Source organism: Mustelus asterias, chromosome 13 (assembly GCF_964213995.1).
Source record: "Mustelus asterias chromosome 13, sMusAst1.hap1.1, whole genome shotgun sequence".
Lineage (NCBI taxonomy): Eukaryota > Metazoa > Chordata > Chondrichthyes > Carcharhiniformes > Triakidae > Mustelus > Mustelus asterias.
In genome coordinates, this window is record NC_135813.1 from 104,644,551 (window position 1) to 104,660,533 (window position 15,983).

General features: G+C 44.1%; 1 protein-coding gene across 1 annotated transcript in view; it reads right to left on the bottom strand.

Moving 5' to 3' along the window:
• Window positions 1-1,010: 1,010 nt before the first annotated feature.
• rasal1a (RAS protein activator like 1a (GAP1 like)) overlaps window positions 1,011-15,983 on the bottom strand; it is a 275,372-nt gene continuing 260,399 nt past the window's right edge. The window contains exons 20-22 of the mRNA XM_078227421.1: window positions 15,529-15,649; window positions 9,011-9,090; window positions 1,011-3,022 (exon numbers count right to left, since the gene is read on the bottom strand). Of these exons, the coding sequence (XP_078083547.1) occupies window positions 2,874-3,022; window positions 9,011-9,090; window positions 15,529-15,649 (350 nt within the window). The 3' untranslated portion in view covers window positions 1,011-2,873. The remainder of the gene's footprint in view (window positions 3,023-9,010; window positions 9,091-15,528; window positions 15,650-15,983) is intronic.

A 15,983-nucleotide genomic window follows, 5' to 3' on the forward strand; every position in this document is an offset into this window, starting at 1 on the left:
GCATTCAGCCCGAAGGCTTTACAGGTTTGAGTTAAAAATAACTTGCAAAAAAAATACCAGTCACTAAATCATTTATAAACCGGAGGTTTAATCTGTATCAGCTAAGTCTCAGCTAACGCTAAATCCCAGGTCCTGCAACAGTGACAATTCTCCTCAGATTTATTTTTAAACGTCGACAAAGAAAAAAGAGCATTTTCTTGGAGATTTATCAATTTCTGCTCTGAAAAATATCCCATTCGCAGCAAATTCCGCTGACCGCACACCATTTGCAGCAGCTCTCATTTCATGCCATGACTCTTTCGGAGTTTAATAATCTGCTCTTGCCACTGAGATCGTTTTTAAGGCCAGAATAATGCTGCTAACACTTTTTAGAGGTGTTGCAAATTAGCGTTTTACCCCAAGCTCTTTCTTCCAATTAGCAGCAAAGCTGAATTTACTGCACTACAGAGGGTAGGACATGGAAATTTAAATTCATCTGATGCTGCAAATGCAGTCAGTTCAATTTCAAAGCAAGTGAGGCACCGCGGGAGCATCTGACTCACCCTGCCAAACAGTGCCAGACTGAGACACACTGAGGCTGGTACAATATCATCCATCTTTCTTATTGCTGACCCAACCAAAACATACATAAACATTGGCCTGACTCTGCAATGGAGGGTGTTCCAATGGCTCCTGGTGTCATTTTCGAACTTAAGAAAGGCATTTCTCTACCCACGAAGCTAGTGGAGGATATCACTGCTCAAACTTCCTGTGCTGTGCGAGGCAGTTCATTAAATACAGTGCGATTTAAATCTGGTGGCACAAAACATATATTGGAAATAAATGCAAAAAGCTGATTGTTTAGCTTGGGTGCAAACCTCCACAGCGTGCCGTCCAATACATTGCATGTTTTGACCATACGCTGAAGCAAAGGACATGTTTACACCCCAATTTTCTTTTTACAAAAGAGTTTCTTCCATAACAATGTTAGTAATTTGAAGAGGACACAAATTGCTGCGTTGTAGCTGAACTTTATGTCTGGGACAAAGTGGGGCCCACTTAAAAAATAAACAGCTACCAAACAACCAATCCTGCGGCATTATCATCTTTAGTAAAGGGGCATTGGACGTACTGAACAGGTTTACACAAAACCACGCGAGTTATTTTTGGTCTTAGGTTCTTTAATATTTTATGAAATTACAATTCTAAATTCTAATGGGTGTTTGCACTTTTATAGATAATAAATACATCAGTGTTCCCAATTACAGTAAGGATTTTCTTGAGGTGGGGGGAGTCCAGAACCAGGCGTCATCGTTTGAGGTTAAGAGGTGAGGAGAAATTTCTTCACCCAGAGGGTGGTGAATCTGTGGAATGCACTACCACAGAATGTAGTTGAGGCCAAAATGTTGTCTGATTTCAAGAAGGAATTGGATATAGCTCTTGGGGGGCTAAAGGGATCAAGGGATATGGTGGAGAGGGGGGGGAATCAGGATATTGAATTTGATGGTCAGCCATGATCATAATGAATGGTGGAGCAGGCTCGAAGGGCCGAATGGCCTCCTCCTGTTTCTATTTTCCACGTCTGTTTCCATATGGTGAAATGCAAGTACTTAGGTGGATACCCCATCAGAAATGAAGTTTCTAGCTTGTCAGCCCATCTATATCTGGAAACATATCAAACATGGAGGGATTTGCATGCAAGCTGATCTGTAAGATATGCACATTTGGTGACAGGATCTTTCAAATAAAATGGCAAAACATAAAATTTAAAAGCTTCTGACACATCTCATTTGTACAACCTTTCCTCCAAACCTAGCGGAAAATGTTATTTAACTGAGGAACTGCAGAAGCAAAAGGAGATATGCATTAAAGATTTTTAAAAATCTAGTCTGACACCTTTTTACTCAATAACACACCTGTAGCACGTATGAAATTGGCCAGCTTGGTTTATCTGATGGAATAGTAATTAACTCCAAAGAGCCTGCACCACCGTACTGCATGTTGCAACCAGTGCATTCTTACCAAAGGGGTTTTCATCTTGAAGCAAAGCACAATTTGATTAATTTGTTAACAGTCTGCCAGGAAGCTGAAGTATCGATTGAAAGCATGAAAGTCCCTTACAATATATCATGCCATTCACTTCACGATGTTTGCGACCGCCATAAGTCAGTTAACTGCAGGACTAAAATCCAGTAAGATACCCTCCTGCCAAGAAAAGCAAAGTTTTACAGCTCAGACTGGAACAACTTTTGCCAGTAACAAAATAATGCTGCAACGGGCAGTGGTTCCTCTGAGCTAGTTTTCAGCAGCACAGTGGTGTATTGGCAAGCTGACATACACGTACGTCTGTGGAACAGGGCCGACGTACAGGCACAAGAGGGTTCCCAACATCTGGTTGCGATCTATAATTTCACAGACATTTATTGTTTTTTTTTTGGTTTCCTGTGGTCCAATTGTAAATTAGCAAAGACAATGCTGAAACTTCTTCTCCAATGGACAGACAGAGAGGTTCTCAGGATATAGACACTATTGCTGCATTATAAAGTATTTATGCTGGGTTCCCTAATATTAATGGCGGGCAAAATCCCTTCCCTAATTTTAAACGACAGAAGAATCAGCAATTTTCCTCCCAAGTTGCCTGAGATAGACAATCCCTTTCTCTTTGATACATTTTACTTGTGATAACAATGCAGCTCAGGAAAGGTAGTCCTACCCATGTTCTCAGTCTCATTCACTGCCATCTGCATGTTTGTGTTCCAGTTTGCCAACAGTTGAATTGTTTAATTCGCTTTTATTAAATTCACTGTACACCTAGACCTTGCCTGTGGCACACTGCACACACAGCGCACAAACTCTTACATTTCAGATGTCCCACCGCAGTGAATCAGTGTGACTCAGGGAACGAACATCTCGTTAGCTTGTTCCTCTTTCTCTCTGCGTTCGAATGCCTGGTGAGCACGTTCAAGATCCTGTATTACATCCAGAAGTCTGGCGGCTGCTGATATCCCCCGATCATGAAAAGGGTGACTCCTCTCGACTCCTGCTGCATGCGATAGTGTTTGAATGGTTAGTCCTGAGATCACTGCAATGTAATTCAACCTAATCAAGCAACGTTGAACACAATCCCTCAATTAAAGTTTTAAAGTTTATTTATTAGTGTCACAAGTAGGCTTACATGAAATCACTGTGAAAATCCCCTCGTCGCCACAGTCTGGCACCTGTTCGGGTACACTGAGGGAGAATTTAGCACGGCCAATTCACCTAACCAGCACTCTTTCGGACTATGGAGGAAACCGGAGCATCCGGAGGAAACCCACGCAGACATGGGGCGAACATGCAGTCTCTGCACAGACAGTGTCCCAAGCCGGGAATCAAGCTGGCGCTGTGAGGCAGCAGTGCTAACCACTGTGCCGCCCTTGTAAGATTTGGATTGAAACAAGGTTATGGCAATGTCAATGATAAATACTGCAACTGGGCATTTAAAACTCAAATATTCCATGGTGTCAAATGCAAAGTTTTGATCACTGGAACACAACTAAACTGAGTCCAACCTGAAATTGGCCCAGATTGAGAAGGCGTTGCCTTTTCTGTTTGTTTGTCTAGATAGGTTAACATTGACTTGGATACAGGGATAGAAGGCTCTATAGCCAAATTTGCAGATGACACAAAAATAGGCAGGACAGTAAGTTGCAATGAGGAAATATGAACCTTACAAATAGATACAGATGGGTTAGGAGAGTGGGCCAAAATGTGGCAGATGGAGTTTAATGTGGATAAGTGTGAGGTCATACATTTTGGTCGGAAAAATGGGAAAGCGACTTATCTAAATGGGGTCAGACTTCGGGGTGCTCTGGTGCGGAAGGATCTAGGTGTCCTCATTCATGAGTCACAGAAAAACTAGCATGCAGGTACAGCAGATAATAAAGAAAGTGAAAGGAATGTTGGCATTTATAGCGAAAGGAATAGAATATAAAGGTAAGGCAGTATTGCTGCAACTATACAAGGCATTGGTGAGGCCGCACCTGGAGTATTGCGCACAGTTTTGGTCCCCTTATTTGAGGAAAGATGCAGTGGCATTGGAGGCAGTTCAGAGGAGGTTCACTAGATTGATTCCAGAGATGAGAGGGTTTGCCGTATGAAGAGAGATTGAACAGTTTAGGCCGATACTCTCTGGAATTTAGAAGAATGAGGGGAGATGAAATTGAGTTAAAAAGATGATAAAAGATATGAATAAAGTAGACGTGGAGCGGATGCTTCCTCTTGTGGGGCATTCTAGGACGAGAGGTCATAGTCTTCGGATAAGGGGCAGCAAATTTAAAACAGAGTTGAGGAGAAACTACTTCTCCCAAAGGGTTGTGAATCTGTGGAATTCGCTACCCCAAAGTGCGGTGGATGCTGGGACAGAGAGTAAATTTAAGGAGGAGTTAGACAGATTTTTAATTGGTAATGGGTTCAAAGGTTACGGGGAGAAGGCAGGAAAATGGGGATGAGGAGCATATCAGCCATGACTGAATGGCGGAGCGGATTCGATGGGCCGAATGGCCTAATTCTGGTCCTGTATCTTATGAATTTATGAACTTGTAATTGAGATTATTTTCGTATGCCTCTTTTCAGAGGCATTTCCTGCAGAAATTGAGTTTTTGAAAGATGAATTGCTCTGGTCACTGTGTGCAGTGATTTTCTAAATGGTTCATAAAGAAATTCTTCATGATTTTGCCATACATAATGACCAGAGCATTTGTTTCTGACTGTCTATTTTCACATTCATTCTCCCAGTCCCCAGCCTCGAGGATAGCTCTAGGCCAGTTGATTAAAGTGCAGGACAGGCAGGTCCCCGCCAGAATGAAGGATAGATATGGCAGGATTCAGGAACCATGGATGACAAGGGAAATTGGAAGCTTAGTCAAAAGGTAAAAGGAAGCATATGATAGGCCTAGGCATCTAAAAACTGATGAAGCCCTTAAGGAGTACAGCGAAGGTGGAAAGAACTTAAATTTGGAATTAGGAGGGCTAAAAGGGGCCATGAAATGTCATTAGCAAACAGGATCAAGGAGAAACCCAAGGCTTTTTATGCATATATTAGGAGCAAGAGGGTAGCAAGAGAAAGAGTAGGCCCACTCAAGGACAATGGAGGGAAGTTAAGCATGGAACCATAGGAAGTGGGTGAAATCTTTAATGAGTACTTTGTGTCGGTATTCACCAAGGAAAAGGACGTGACGGATGCTGAGGTCAGCGATAGGTGTGTGAATGCTCTAGAGAAAGTCAATATATCAAAGGAGAAGGTGTTGAATATCCTAAATTGCACTAAGGTAGACAAGTCCCCGGGGCCAGATGGGATGTATCCCAGGTTACTGCAGGAGGCAAGGGAAGAAATAGCTGGGGCCTTAACAGATATCTTCACATCCTCTTTGACCACAGGTGAGGTTCCAGAGGACTGGAGAATAGCCAATGATGTTCCCTTGTTTAAGAAAAGAAGCAGGGATAATCCAGCAAATTATAAACTGGTGAGCCTGATGTCAGTGGTGGGGCAGCTTTTGGAAAAGATACTGAGGGACAGGATATATGGACATTTGGAGGAAAATAGACTAGTTGGTGACAGGCAGCATGATTTTGTACGGGGAAGGTCATGTCTCATCAACTTGATTGAGTTTTTTGAAGAGGTGACAAAGAATATTGATGAGGCAAAGGCTGTGGATGTAGTTTATATGGACTTTAGTAAGGCATTTGACAAGATCCCACATGGCAGACAGATACAAAAACTAAAATCGCATAGTATTCGGGGTGGGCTGGCTAGATGGATACAGAACTGGCTTGATTATAGAAAGAAGTTTAACAACACCAGGTTAAAGTCCAACAGGTTTATTTGGTAGCAAAAGCCACACAAGCTTTCGGAACTCCAAGCCCCTTCCTCAGGTGAGTGGGAATTCTGTTCACAAACAGGGCATATGAAGACACAGACTCAATTTACATGAATAATGGTTGGAATGCGAATACTTACAGCTAATCAAGTCTTTAAGATACAAACAACGTGAGTGGAGAGAGCATCAAGACAGGCTAAGAAGATGTGTATTGTCTCCAGACAAGACAGCCTGTGAAACTCTGCAGGTCCAGGCAAGCTGTGGGGGTTACAGATAGTGTGATACACTATCTGTAACCCCCACAGTTGCCTGGACCTGCAGAGTTTCACTGGCTGTCCTGTCTGGAGACAATACACATCTTTTTAGCCTGTCTTGATGCTCTCTCCACTCACGTTGTTTGTATCTTAAAGACTTGATTAGCTGTAAGTATTTGCATTCCAACCATTATTCATGTAAATTGAGTCTGTGTCTTTATATGCCCTGTTTGTGAACAGAATTCCCACTCACCTGAAGAAGGGGCTTGGAGCTCCGAAAGCTTGTGTGGCTTTTGCTACCAAATAAACCTGTTGGACTTTAACCTGGTGTTGTTAAACTTCTTCCTGTGTTTACCCCAGTCCAACGCCGGCATCTCCACATCTTGATTATAGAAGACAGAGAGTAGCGGTGGAAGGGTGTTTTTCAGAATGGAGATCTGTAGCTAGTGGTGTTCCGCAGGGATCAGTATTGGGACCTCTGTTGTTTGTAGTATATATAAATGATCTGGAGGAAAATGTGGATGGCCTGATTAGTAAGTTTGCGGATGACACGAAGATTGGCGGAGTTGCTGATAGTGCCAAGGATTGTCAGAGCATGCAACAGGATATAGATAGATTGGAGATTTGGGCACAGAAATGGCAGATGGAGTTTAATCCGCACAAATGTGAGGTGATACATTTTGGAGGATCAGATTTAGGTATGAATTATACTGTAAATGGTAGAACTCTTAGGAACATTAACCTTCAGAGGGATCTGCGCGTGCAGGTCCACAGTTCCCTAAAAGTGACAACACAGGTAGCCAAGGTGATTAAAAAGGCATATGGCATGCTGTCTTCATCAGTTGTGGCATTGAGTACAGGAGTTGCAACTATATAAAACCTTGGTTAGGCCGCATTTGGAGTATTGCGTGCAGTTCTGGTCACCACATTATCAGAAGGACGTGGAAGCTTTGGAGAGAGTACAAAGAAGGATGTTGCCTGGTCTCAAGGGTGTTTGCCAAGAGGAGAGTTTGAATAAAGTAGGATTCTTTTCACTGAAAAGTCAGAGGCTGAGGGGAGACCTGATAGAGGTTGACAAAATTATGAGAGGCAGAGACAGGGTGGATAGACAGAGCCTTTTTCCTAGGGTGGAAGTGTCAATTACAAGGGGGCGCAGGTTCAAGGTGAGAGGGGAAAGTTTAAGGGAGATGTGCAGGGGAAGTTTTTCACGCAGAGAGTGGTGGGTGCCTGGAACACGCTGCCAGAGGAGGTGGTGGAAGCAGGCACATTAGCAACATTTAAGAGGCATCTGGATGGGTGCATGAATAGGGAGGAAATAGAGGGATGCGGACCGAGTAAGGGCAGAATGTTTTTTTTTAGTTAGGGCATCATGATCGGCACAGGCTTGGAGGACCAAAGGGCCTGTTCCTGTGCTGTACTTTTCTTTGTTCTTCTTTGTTTTATGGCAGAAGACATTCTATCAGAAAGTGTAGTTCAAGGATGGGGAGCCAGATCGTGATGGGTTTTTACTTTCTCTGGATAGACAATGCCTCATTATTTTTTGCCAGTAGCTTCAGTCAACAAAAGATAAATGCAATCAGTGAAGAAAGACAGAATTAACCAGGAGAAAGTTCTGGGTTTGAACCTACTGCCATTTGATTGGATCTCAATCACTAACCTGACGCGGGCTAATTGTTCCTTGTTTCTCGTTTCAAGGCTTCATTCTATGATCATCTTGCTGGTGCCAGTACAGAGCGAGACTGCGGATAGTTGGGAACCTGTCTCGGGGGCAGGGAATTCATATGGTGTTCGTGGAAGTGGAAATGACTAGGGTTGGGAAGCATTTTCCGATCAGGGCCATTGTGATCTCCTGGACTCGTTTCGATCGCCTCAGGGGGTCGGAGAGGAATTTCCCAGATTTTTTTTCCCCATATTGGCCCTGGGGTTTTCACTCTGGGTTTTCGCCTCTCCCTGGAGATCACATGGTCTGGAATGGGGGGGTGGGGGTGAGTTAATAGGTTGTGATGAACAAAGCATCGTAGCTGTGAGGGACAGCTCGGTGGATAGGATATTGGTATGTAGATAGGCTGGAAAATTGGGCGGGGATCCTGGATTCAGGATTCAATCCTGGACCGGGGGGCGGCGCGGGCTTGGAGGGCCGAAGGGCCTGTTCCTGTGCTGTATTGTTCTTTGTTCTTTGTTCTTGACAGTAAACTGGATTTTCAGCCTCTCATCGAACCTAACAAAATCCCACTAGACAGCTATAAAATCTTGCACATAGTCATGGTCTTATTCCAATAATGGCTTGACCATGCTCAATGGGATATATGTATATACACATACAAAGGTATATATGCACAATGGGATATATGTATATACACATACAGAGGTATATATGCACAATGGGATATATGTATATACACATACAGAGGTATACATACACACACACACATACATACATAGAATCATACAGTGCAGAAGGAGGCCATTTGGCCCAACAAGTCTGCACCGATCACAATTCCACCCGGGCCCTATCCCCATAATCCCATGCATTACCCTAGCTAGTCCCCCTGACACCAAGGGGCAATGTAGCATGGCCAATCCACCTAACATCTAAGGAAAGTCTGGGAACTAAATTGCAAGCACTTGTCTGATTTTGAGGATCTGAGGACAATTATAAAATACTCTTCAGGTTTATATCATCAGGACTCTATAGAATTTAGTTTTCAGTGCAATGTCAGTTTGAAGGCGATTGGCAACAAATTCAGTTTTCAGTCAATAACACACTTAGAATATTTTAACAATCTTTTACAGCAAGAACAGGACTCAAAGTGATACAATATTTATTCATCATTGTAATGTTTACTAGTGCTATAAAGATATTTGCTCTTATAGAAACTTCCAATGTGTATGTGTTTTTTAATATTGAAAGGTAGCTACCTTCCTCATTCCCATCAGCTTGCAACCTTCCTTCCTGCTCCATCACTGTGCCTGCATCTAAAGATTCAAGGTACTTCTTTCTAAAGAAAAGAGAAAACAGGAAACAAAAGTTACGGAAGACTGGTTCCATACTATTCCATTCTAGTCTGAATTTTCTAAATTATATTTGTAATTCAGTACACTATGTACGGCTGGGATTTTCCACTCCCATTTTCGTTGAGCGGGAAATCTCGTCGATGTAAAGGTGTGATGCAATTGATCCCTCCTCCTGCCAGTGACGTAGCGCGTTTCCGGACATCCAACATCACGAACATCGTTTCCATACATCAGCATAGCATTGTCATTATTTGTGCCGAGTTTGCACATTTTCCCCGTGTCTGCGTGGGTTTCCTCTGGGTGCTCCGGTTTCCTCCCACAGTCCAAAAGATGTGCGGGTTAGGTTGATTGGCCATGCTAAATTGCCCCTTAGTGTCAGGGGGACTAGCTAGGCTAAATGCATGGGGTTATGTGGATAGGGCCTGGGTGGGATTGTGGTCAGTGCAGACTCGATGGGCCAAATGGCTCCTTCTGCACTGTAGGGATTCTATGATCATCAGGCCTCTAATCCTGAATTAACCCCCACCCCCCAGCCCAGAAAGAAAGTCCATTCAGATCGGCATGAGGCCAGACCACCATGAAACCTGACTGGTCTCCCAAGGAGTGTACCTGGCAAACTGACCTCCCAGGGGAGGTCAGGTGAGTGCATCGCTCAGCCGGGGAGGGGAGGTGGGGGGTGGAGGGGGGCAGTGCCAGGGACAGGGCGAGGGGTTAGTGCTTGGGGTCACTGATAGAGGAATGAGTTATGTTGGGCAGGGAGGTTCCTGCTGAACTATTGTGCACAAGGGTGGCCTTTAAGAGGGGCAAAGAGGAAGAGGATCTTAAGAGGATTTAAGACGAGGATCTTTGCAAAACTAAGTTGCTGGTGGGGCAGGCTCACCAGCGTGACTTTGGGGACTGAGCCCTTGAGGTTTCTGAACCAAAGTCCTGAACGATAGGGTGGAGACAGCCGCCATTGCTGCCAGCGGCTTCAACACCACTTTGGCCGCCGGCTACTGACCGTTGCCAAATTTAGGGAAAATTCCGCCATTCACTTCAATTTCACTTGAAATTACACCCAGCTGACAAGTAATATTGGCTTCATATCCTCAAATTAAGAATTGCTGCTGGTTTCTTGAGTACTTGTTAATATTTTTGTTTTTCTTCGTTCATGGGAATCCCGAGAGTGGCTTGCTGGACCATTTCACAGGGCAGTTAGGAACCAACCACATTGCTATGGGTCGAGAGTCACAGTTGTGCCAGACTGGGAGAGGAATAGCAGATATCCTGTTCTCAAGTGACCTGAGTTTTAAAAAAATGACAACCAATAGCTTGACAGCCACGATTGCTGACACTTCCTGAATTTTATTCAATTAACTGGGTGGCATGGTGGTACAGTGGTTCGCACTGCTGCCTCACAGTGTTAGGGACCCGGTCCGATTCCTGGCTCGGGCGACTGTCTGTGTGGACTTTTCACATTCTCCCTTTGTCTATGTGGGTTTCCTCCAGGTGCTCCGGTTTCCTCCCACACTCCAAAAATGTGCGGGTTAGGCTGACTGGCCATGCTAAATTGCTCCTTAGTGTGAGGGGGATGTCAGGGGGATTAGTCGAGTAAATATGTGGGGTTACGGGGATAGGGCCTGGGTGGAATTGTTGTCGGTGCAGGCTCGATGGGCCAAATGGTCTCCTTCTGCACTGTGGGGATTCTATGATCCTAACTGGCCTTTGATACAGAATTGAACTCACATCCCTGGATCGTTAGTCCAGACCTCTGCATTACTGGGTCAGAAACATATCGCCAGAAGGCCACCATACCTGCGTTATCATAAAAGAAATCCACACTTTCGAGTGGCAAAGAGCCCATTCCAACCCATTCAAAACCAACCCACTTGCACAGTTCAAATCGGCTCAAAACCTCCACACCTTATGGAAGCAAAGTCCCCTTTCTACTGAGGAGGGGGAACAAGGACACAGCTACTTACAAATTTGGTCCTGATATTTTTAAGTGCAAGCAACACATTTCCAACACAGGATTGTGTTTTTTTGTTCTGCAGTGATACATTGCATATGTTGATGTGATGTACCGTTTGCCGAACACACTATAAAATTCTCCCAATTTTTATGAAGACGATGCCTCTTTAAATTTAAATAATTTAATGGCCGTCATCGAGTGATTCACCAAACTATTCTATTCTCATTTTCTAACGCTTCTTTGTTGCTATTAAGACAAGGCTTCACACATTATTTCATTGTCAATCATCCTTGTTTATTTACCATAGAGGTAGTCATAGAGGTTTACAGCATGGAAACAAGCCCTTTGGCCCAACTTGTCCATGCCACCCAGTTTTTACCACTAAATTAGTCCCCATTGCCCACATTTGGCTCATATCCCTCTATACCCATCTCACCTATGTAACTGTCTAAATGTTTTTTAAAAGACAAATTTGTATCCGCCCCTACTGCTGCTTCTGGTAGCTCGTTTCAGACACTCACCACTCTCTGAGTGAAAAAATTGCCCTTGTGGACCCTTTTGTATCTCTCCCTTCTCACCTTAAACCTATACCATGGGGAGTATAGTGCATAAAAGCAGAGGAAATTTAGAACTAATACATTGAAGTGGTCACAGATCACTTAAAATGCTAAATAGTTAAAAAGTTTAAGCCACTTTGAATGGCTGCTCAACATGCAATGACTGGTAATTCACTGGCCTCTAGTGGTACAATCTGTTGTTTCAATTTCCTTGGGTTTCTAGCTAAGTATTTTTAGCCTGAGCATCTCCTGAGTAATAAGCATGATTGATCAACTGATCATCCTTTGCTAATTGCTTCCTGCGTTCATTCATTCTAACAATGTGACCACAATGGGAGAAATCAACCTTGTCGATTACAACAGGAACTTTGTCTTGCAACAATAAGTAGATTATGAAAGCATAATCTAATATTGTCCGATACATCTTACAGTCTACTATAACAAAACACATATACAGGAATGGTTCTATATTATGTTATGAGGAGCATTACCCCAAATGCAAACCTGAGGGATTATTTTCTCATAGCTACTGTTAGTGCTGGGGAAGTGGGATAAGCGCTGGGTAATCAGTGATAGAGCCCATAATACACCAAATGCACGACTGTAAGTGGAGTGTAACGTTGAACAAAGTTATGACTGAAAACAGGCAAGTTTCATTACAGTATGGTAATGCTCGGCAGATGAGCACACGTACACACATGCACACAGACATACACACGCGCGCGTACATAAACACATGCACGCACACACACACACGCACGCACGCACACATATACACACATCTTCCACAATTCTTCATTGGGAATGTGCTGGTGACAGACCACCTGTATAAAGCAGAAATGGTGTCCTGACCATTTAAAGGGAGACTCGGAATATCTGAATTCTGGGATTTGATACCACAATCGGAGCTAAAATTTGTGACACATGTGCCGGAATTCTCCTGCCCCACCCACCATGGAATCGGATTGGGCGAGGACCGGACAATGGAAATCTCTGTTGACCTTGGGCGGGAATTTTCCAGTCTCGGGTCGAGCGAGGCTGTAATATCCGGCCTATAAATGGACTCCCTTCTCAGGTAAGACTCTTCTTTTTTAAAAAAAATGATTGACGCAAGTATTTTAGCTGCAATTCTTTGGTTGCATCACCTAGAATTTACCACATGGGCATTCCTGTTGGTTAATGTAGAGCCTTAAATTTAAATTATTTAAATAACACCATACAGAGGGTGGTGAGTGTCTGGAACAAGCTGCCAGAGGTAGTAGTAGAGGCAGGTACAATTTTGTCTTTTAAAAAGCGTTTAGACAGTTACATGGGTAAGGTGGATATAGAGGGATGTGGGCCAAATGTAGGCAATTGGGGCTAGCTTAGGGGTTAAAAAAAGGGCAGCATGGACAGGTTGGGCCAAAGGGCCTATTTCTATGCTGTAAACCTCTGTGACTCTAGGACTCTAAATGGAAAAAGAAAGGAGGGATGCCAGGTGGATGACCATGCATCGAATGGACTACTTGCACCTGATGTTACCCAAGCAGCCAGCATAATTAAGGACCCCACGCACCCCGGACATTCTCTCTTCCACCTTCTTCCGTCGGGAAAAAGATACAAAAGTCTGAGGTAACGTACCAACCGACTCAAGAACAGCTTCTTCCTTGCTGCCATCAGGCTTTTGAATGGACTTACCTCGCATTAAGTTGATCTGTCTCTACACCCTAGCTATGACTGTAACACTACATTCTGCACCCTCTCCTTTCCTTCTCTATGAACGGTATGCCTTGTCTGTACAGCGCGCAAGAAACAATACTTTTCACTGTATGTTAATACACGTGACAATAATAAATCAAATCAAATCAAATCAAATCATAAGCCAGGAGTTGTACACCGACTGTCCGAAAAAAGCTGTCTGATTCGAGAGACAATGGCGCAGTCACATCATCTTCCGGAAGTGGTTCCCAAACTAATCTCCACAGCAGAAGCAGGGTTCTCAGTGACTTTCAAGAATGCAACCCATACTTTTTATGCCTCTGTTTCCACAGCAACGTTAGTCAATCTCCTGTGTACAGAGACACCAGCTGGTGGCTCTGTGCAAATCACTTCACCTTTTATTCAAAATGCCGAATGGTGAACTTACCCACCTGCTGATTCTCACAGCACAAGATTTCATTCACCAACCACATGCCACTCTTCAGGGTTTAGAAACCACAGGCTGGCGTTTTTTGGTGGCAGAGGCGACTTGCCATTGGCCACCGGTGGGATCTTCCAGTCCCGCTGATGTCCATGTCATTTTGTGCGGCTCGCCCATCCCACCATCGGGGAACCCACCTTCGGTAGGATCGGAAGATCGCGCTGGCACAAAGGGCTGGAAAATCCAGCCCCACGTCTTTACTTTCACGAACCACGCTCCACTGAAGTGCAAAGTATTCGTGACCAGCTAAATAGATGGCACATGTTGAAGGTCAACCCATAGGCACTGGATCCATGGTGCCAAGATTATTCAAGACATTAATCAAAATGCTGCTTTCTGGAAACTACCACCCTGAACACATTCAAGACAGCCGTGAGTAGCATAGGAGGATAGTTCCAACAAGGTCCATGCAGCCACTGAAATCATCACCAAGCAACGCTTTAGAAGTTTGGAGAGACCTGGAGGCTGCTGAGCGAGACAGGGCGTTCCTGTAAAAATCAAACTGTTTTAGTAATGTCTGTCGGGGAAGGGAACCAGCCACCCATCTATCTGCTCTGACCTACGCAAAGCCCCAATCTCCAAACGCATTGTTGAAAGACACTCAGCTGTAAGACCAGAAACAGATCCACCATCCTCCCAGGGAAATCGATTAGTCCAGTCAGTGTTACCTACATCCAGAGAATAAATAACTTAAAAACAAAAGGTTAGCAAGTCACTCAGCTTCAAGAGGGATTGAAGCCACTCAGGTGTGCTATAAGGGTCTGGCACATGCAGGGTTAATGTGGGATTGAGTCCAGTACCGCCCATATAGTGATGCAAGAAGGCACATAGTCTGGACACAGGGTGTTGTTCAGCAGAGACAGGTTAAGACCAAAACATGGAGATAGCTCCTGTATCCTTTACTGCACAGATGTAAATAGTTTTACTTGTCAATAAAGACTTACAGTTAAACTACTGAAGACTATAGGTTTGAGTTATTAGAGTCACAAGAAGGCTTACATTAACACTGCAATGAAGTTACTGTGAAAATCCCCGAGTTGCCACACTCCGGTACCTGTTTGGGTACACTGAGGGAGAATTTAGCATGGCAAATCCGCCTAATCAGTACATCTTTCAGACTGTGGGAGGAAATCAGAGCACCCAGAGGAAACCCACGCAGACACGGGGAGGATGTACAAACTCCATACAGACAGTGACCCACGTCGGGAATTGAACCCGGGCCCCTGGCGCTGTGAGGCAGCAGTGCTAACCGCTGTGCCACAGTGCTGCCCTATGAAGACTTCTTTAAGAGACACCGTGCTGTAACCAACACCCTCCAACCCTAAGCATTCGAAGAATGGGGCATGCTGGCCGGATGGTCCCAAAAGGGGGATAAAAATACATACTGAGAAGGAGAAGAAAGCAATTTTTTTAAAAGGATGTCACATGTCTGATCCACCTGCTTTCTGTGGCCATCTAGTGGCCGCTTGCTTTCACAAATTTCCGAGTGTAAAGTCAAACTTCTGGTAATCAAGCTAGTCTCTGTACTAATCTACATTGAGTGTCATTCTTACCAGGGAAACATACATCATGAAATATCAATTCGCACTTTAATACAAGAGCCTAGGCCACTGAAATCACAGTAGAAAGAATAGAACATTCTCTACATACTGTCTCCATGTTGGAGCATTAGGATGGCACCGATTGGTTACATTGCAATGGATTAGGGCAATAGCAAGCATTTTGCGTTACTCACTTCAGCTTTTCTCTGCCTTGCAAGAGCTGCTTGTAAACAGTCTGCGTCTCAACATCAGGATCGAGGGGGTCACTCCAGTCACCAAGAGTTACAGCGGAATGCGTGCGACTGCATCCCCGAACTGTTAAACAAATGGAAAGTAAGCAATACAGAAGGATTACCAAATATTGTAGCCACTGTGTTTATGGCATGTGTTTATTCCTGTGGGAAATGGGGACAGCTGTTTCTCATTGGGACGTTGTTTAGATGTTTAATTCAGATGTAAAATGTGTCAAAATGTCATCGGAGACTGTGGTCGAATCTGGAGAATGCTACCAATGTTTCTGGATGACATTAGGAACATTCTGCCTCAGTGTGGCTCCAAACTTGAACAGTACAATTCTTCCATGTCATCAACATGTACCAGGCCCCGTATCCAGGCAGCATGGGACCCCACATGTGCCAGATTTGGGGAT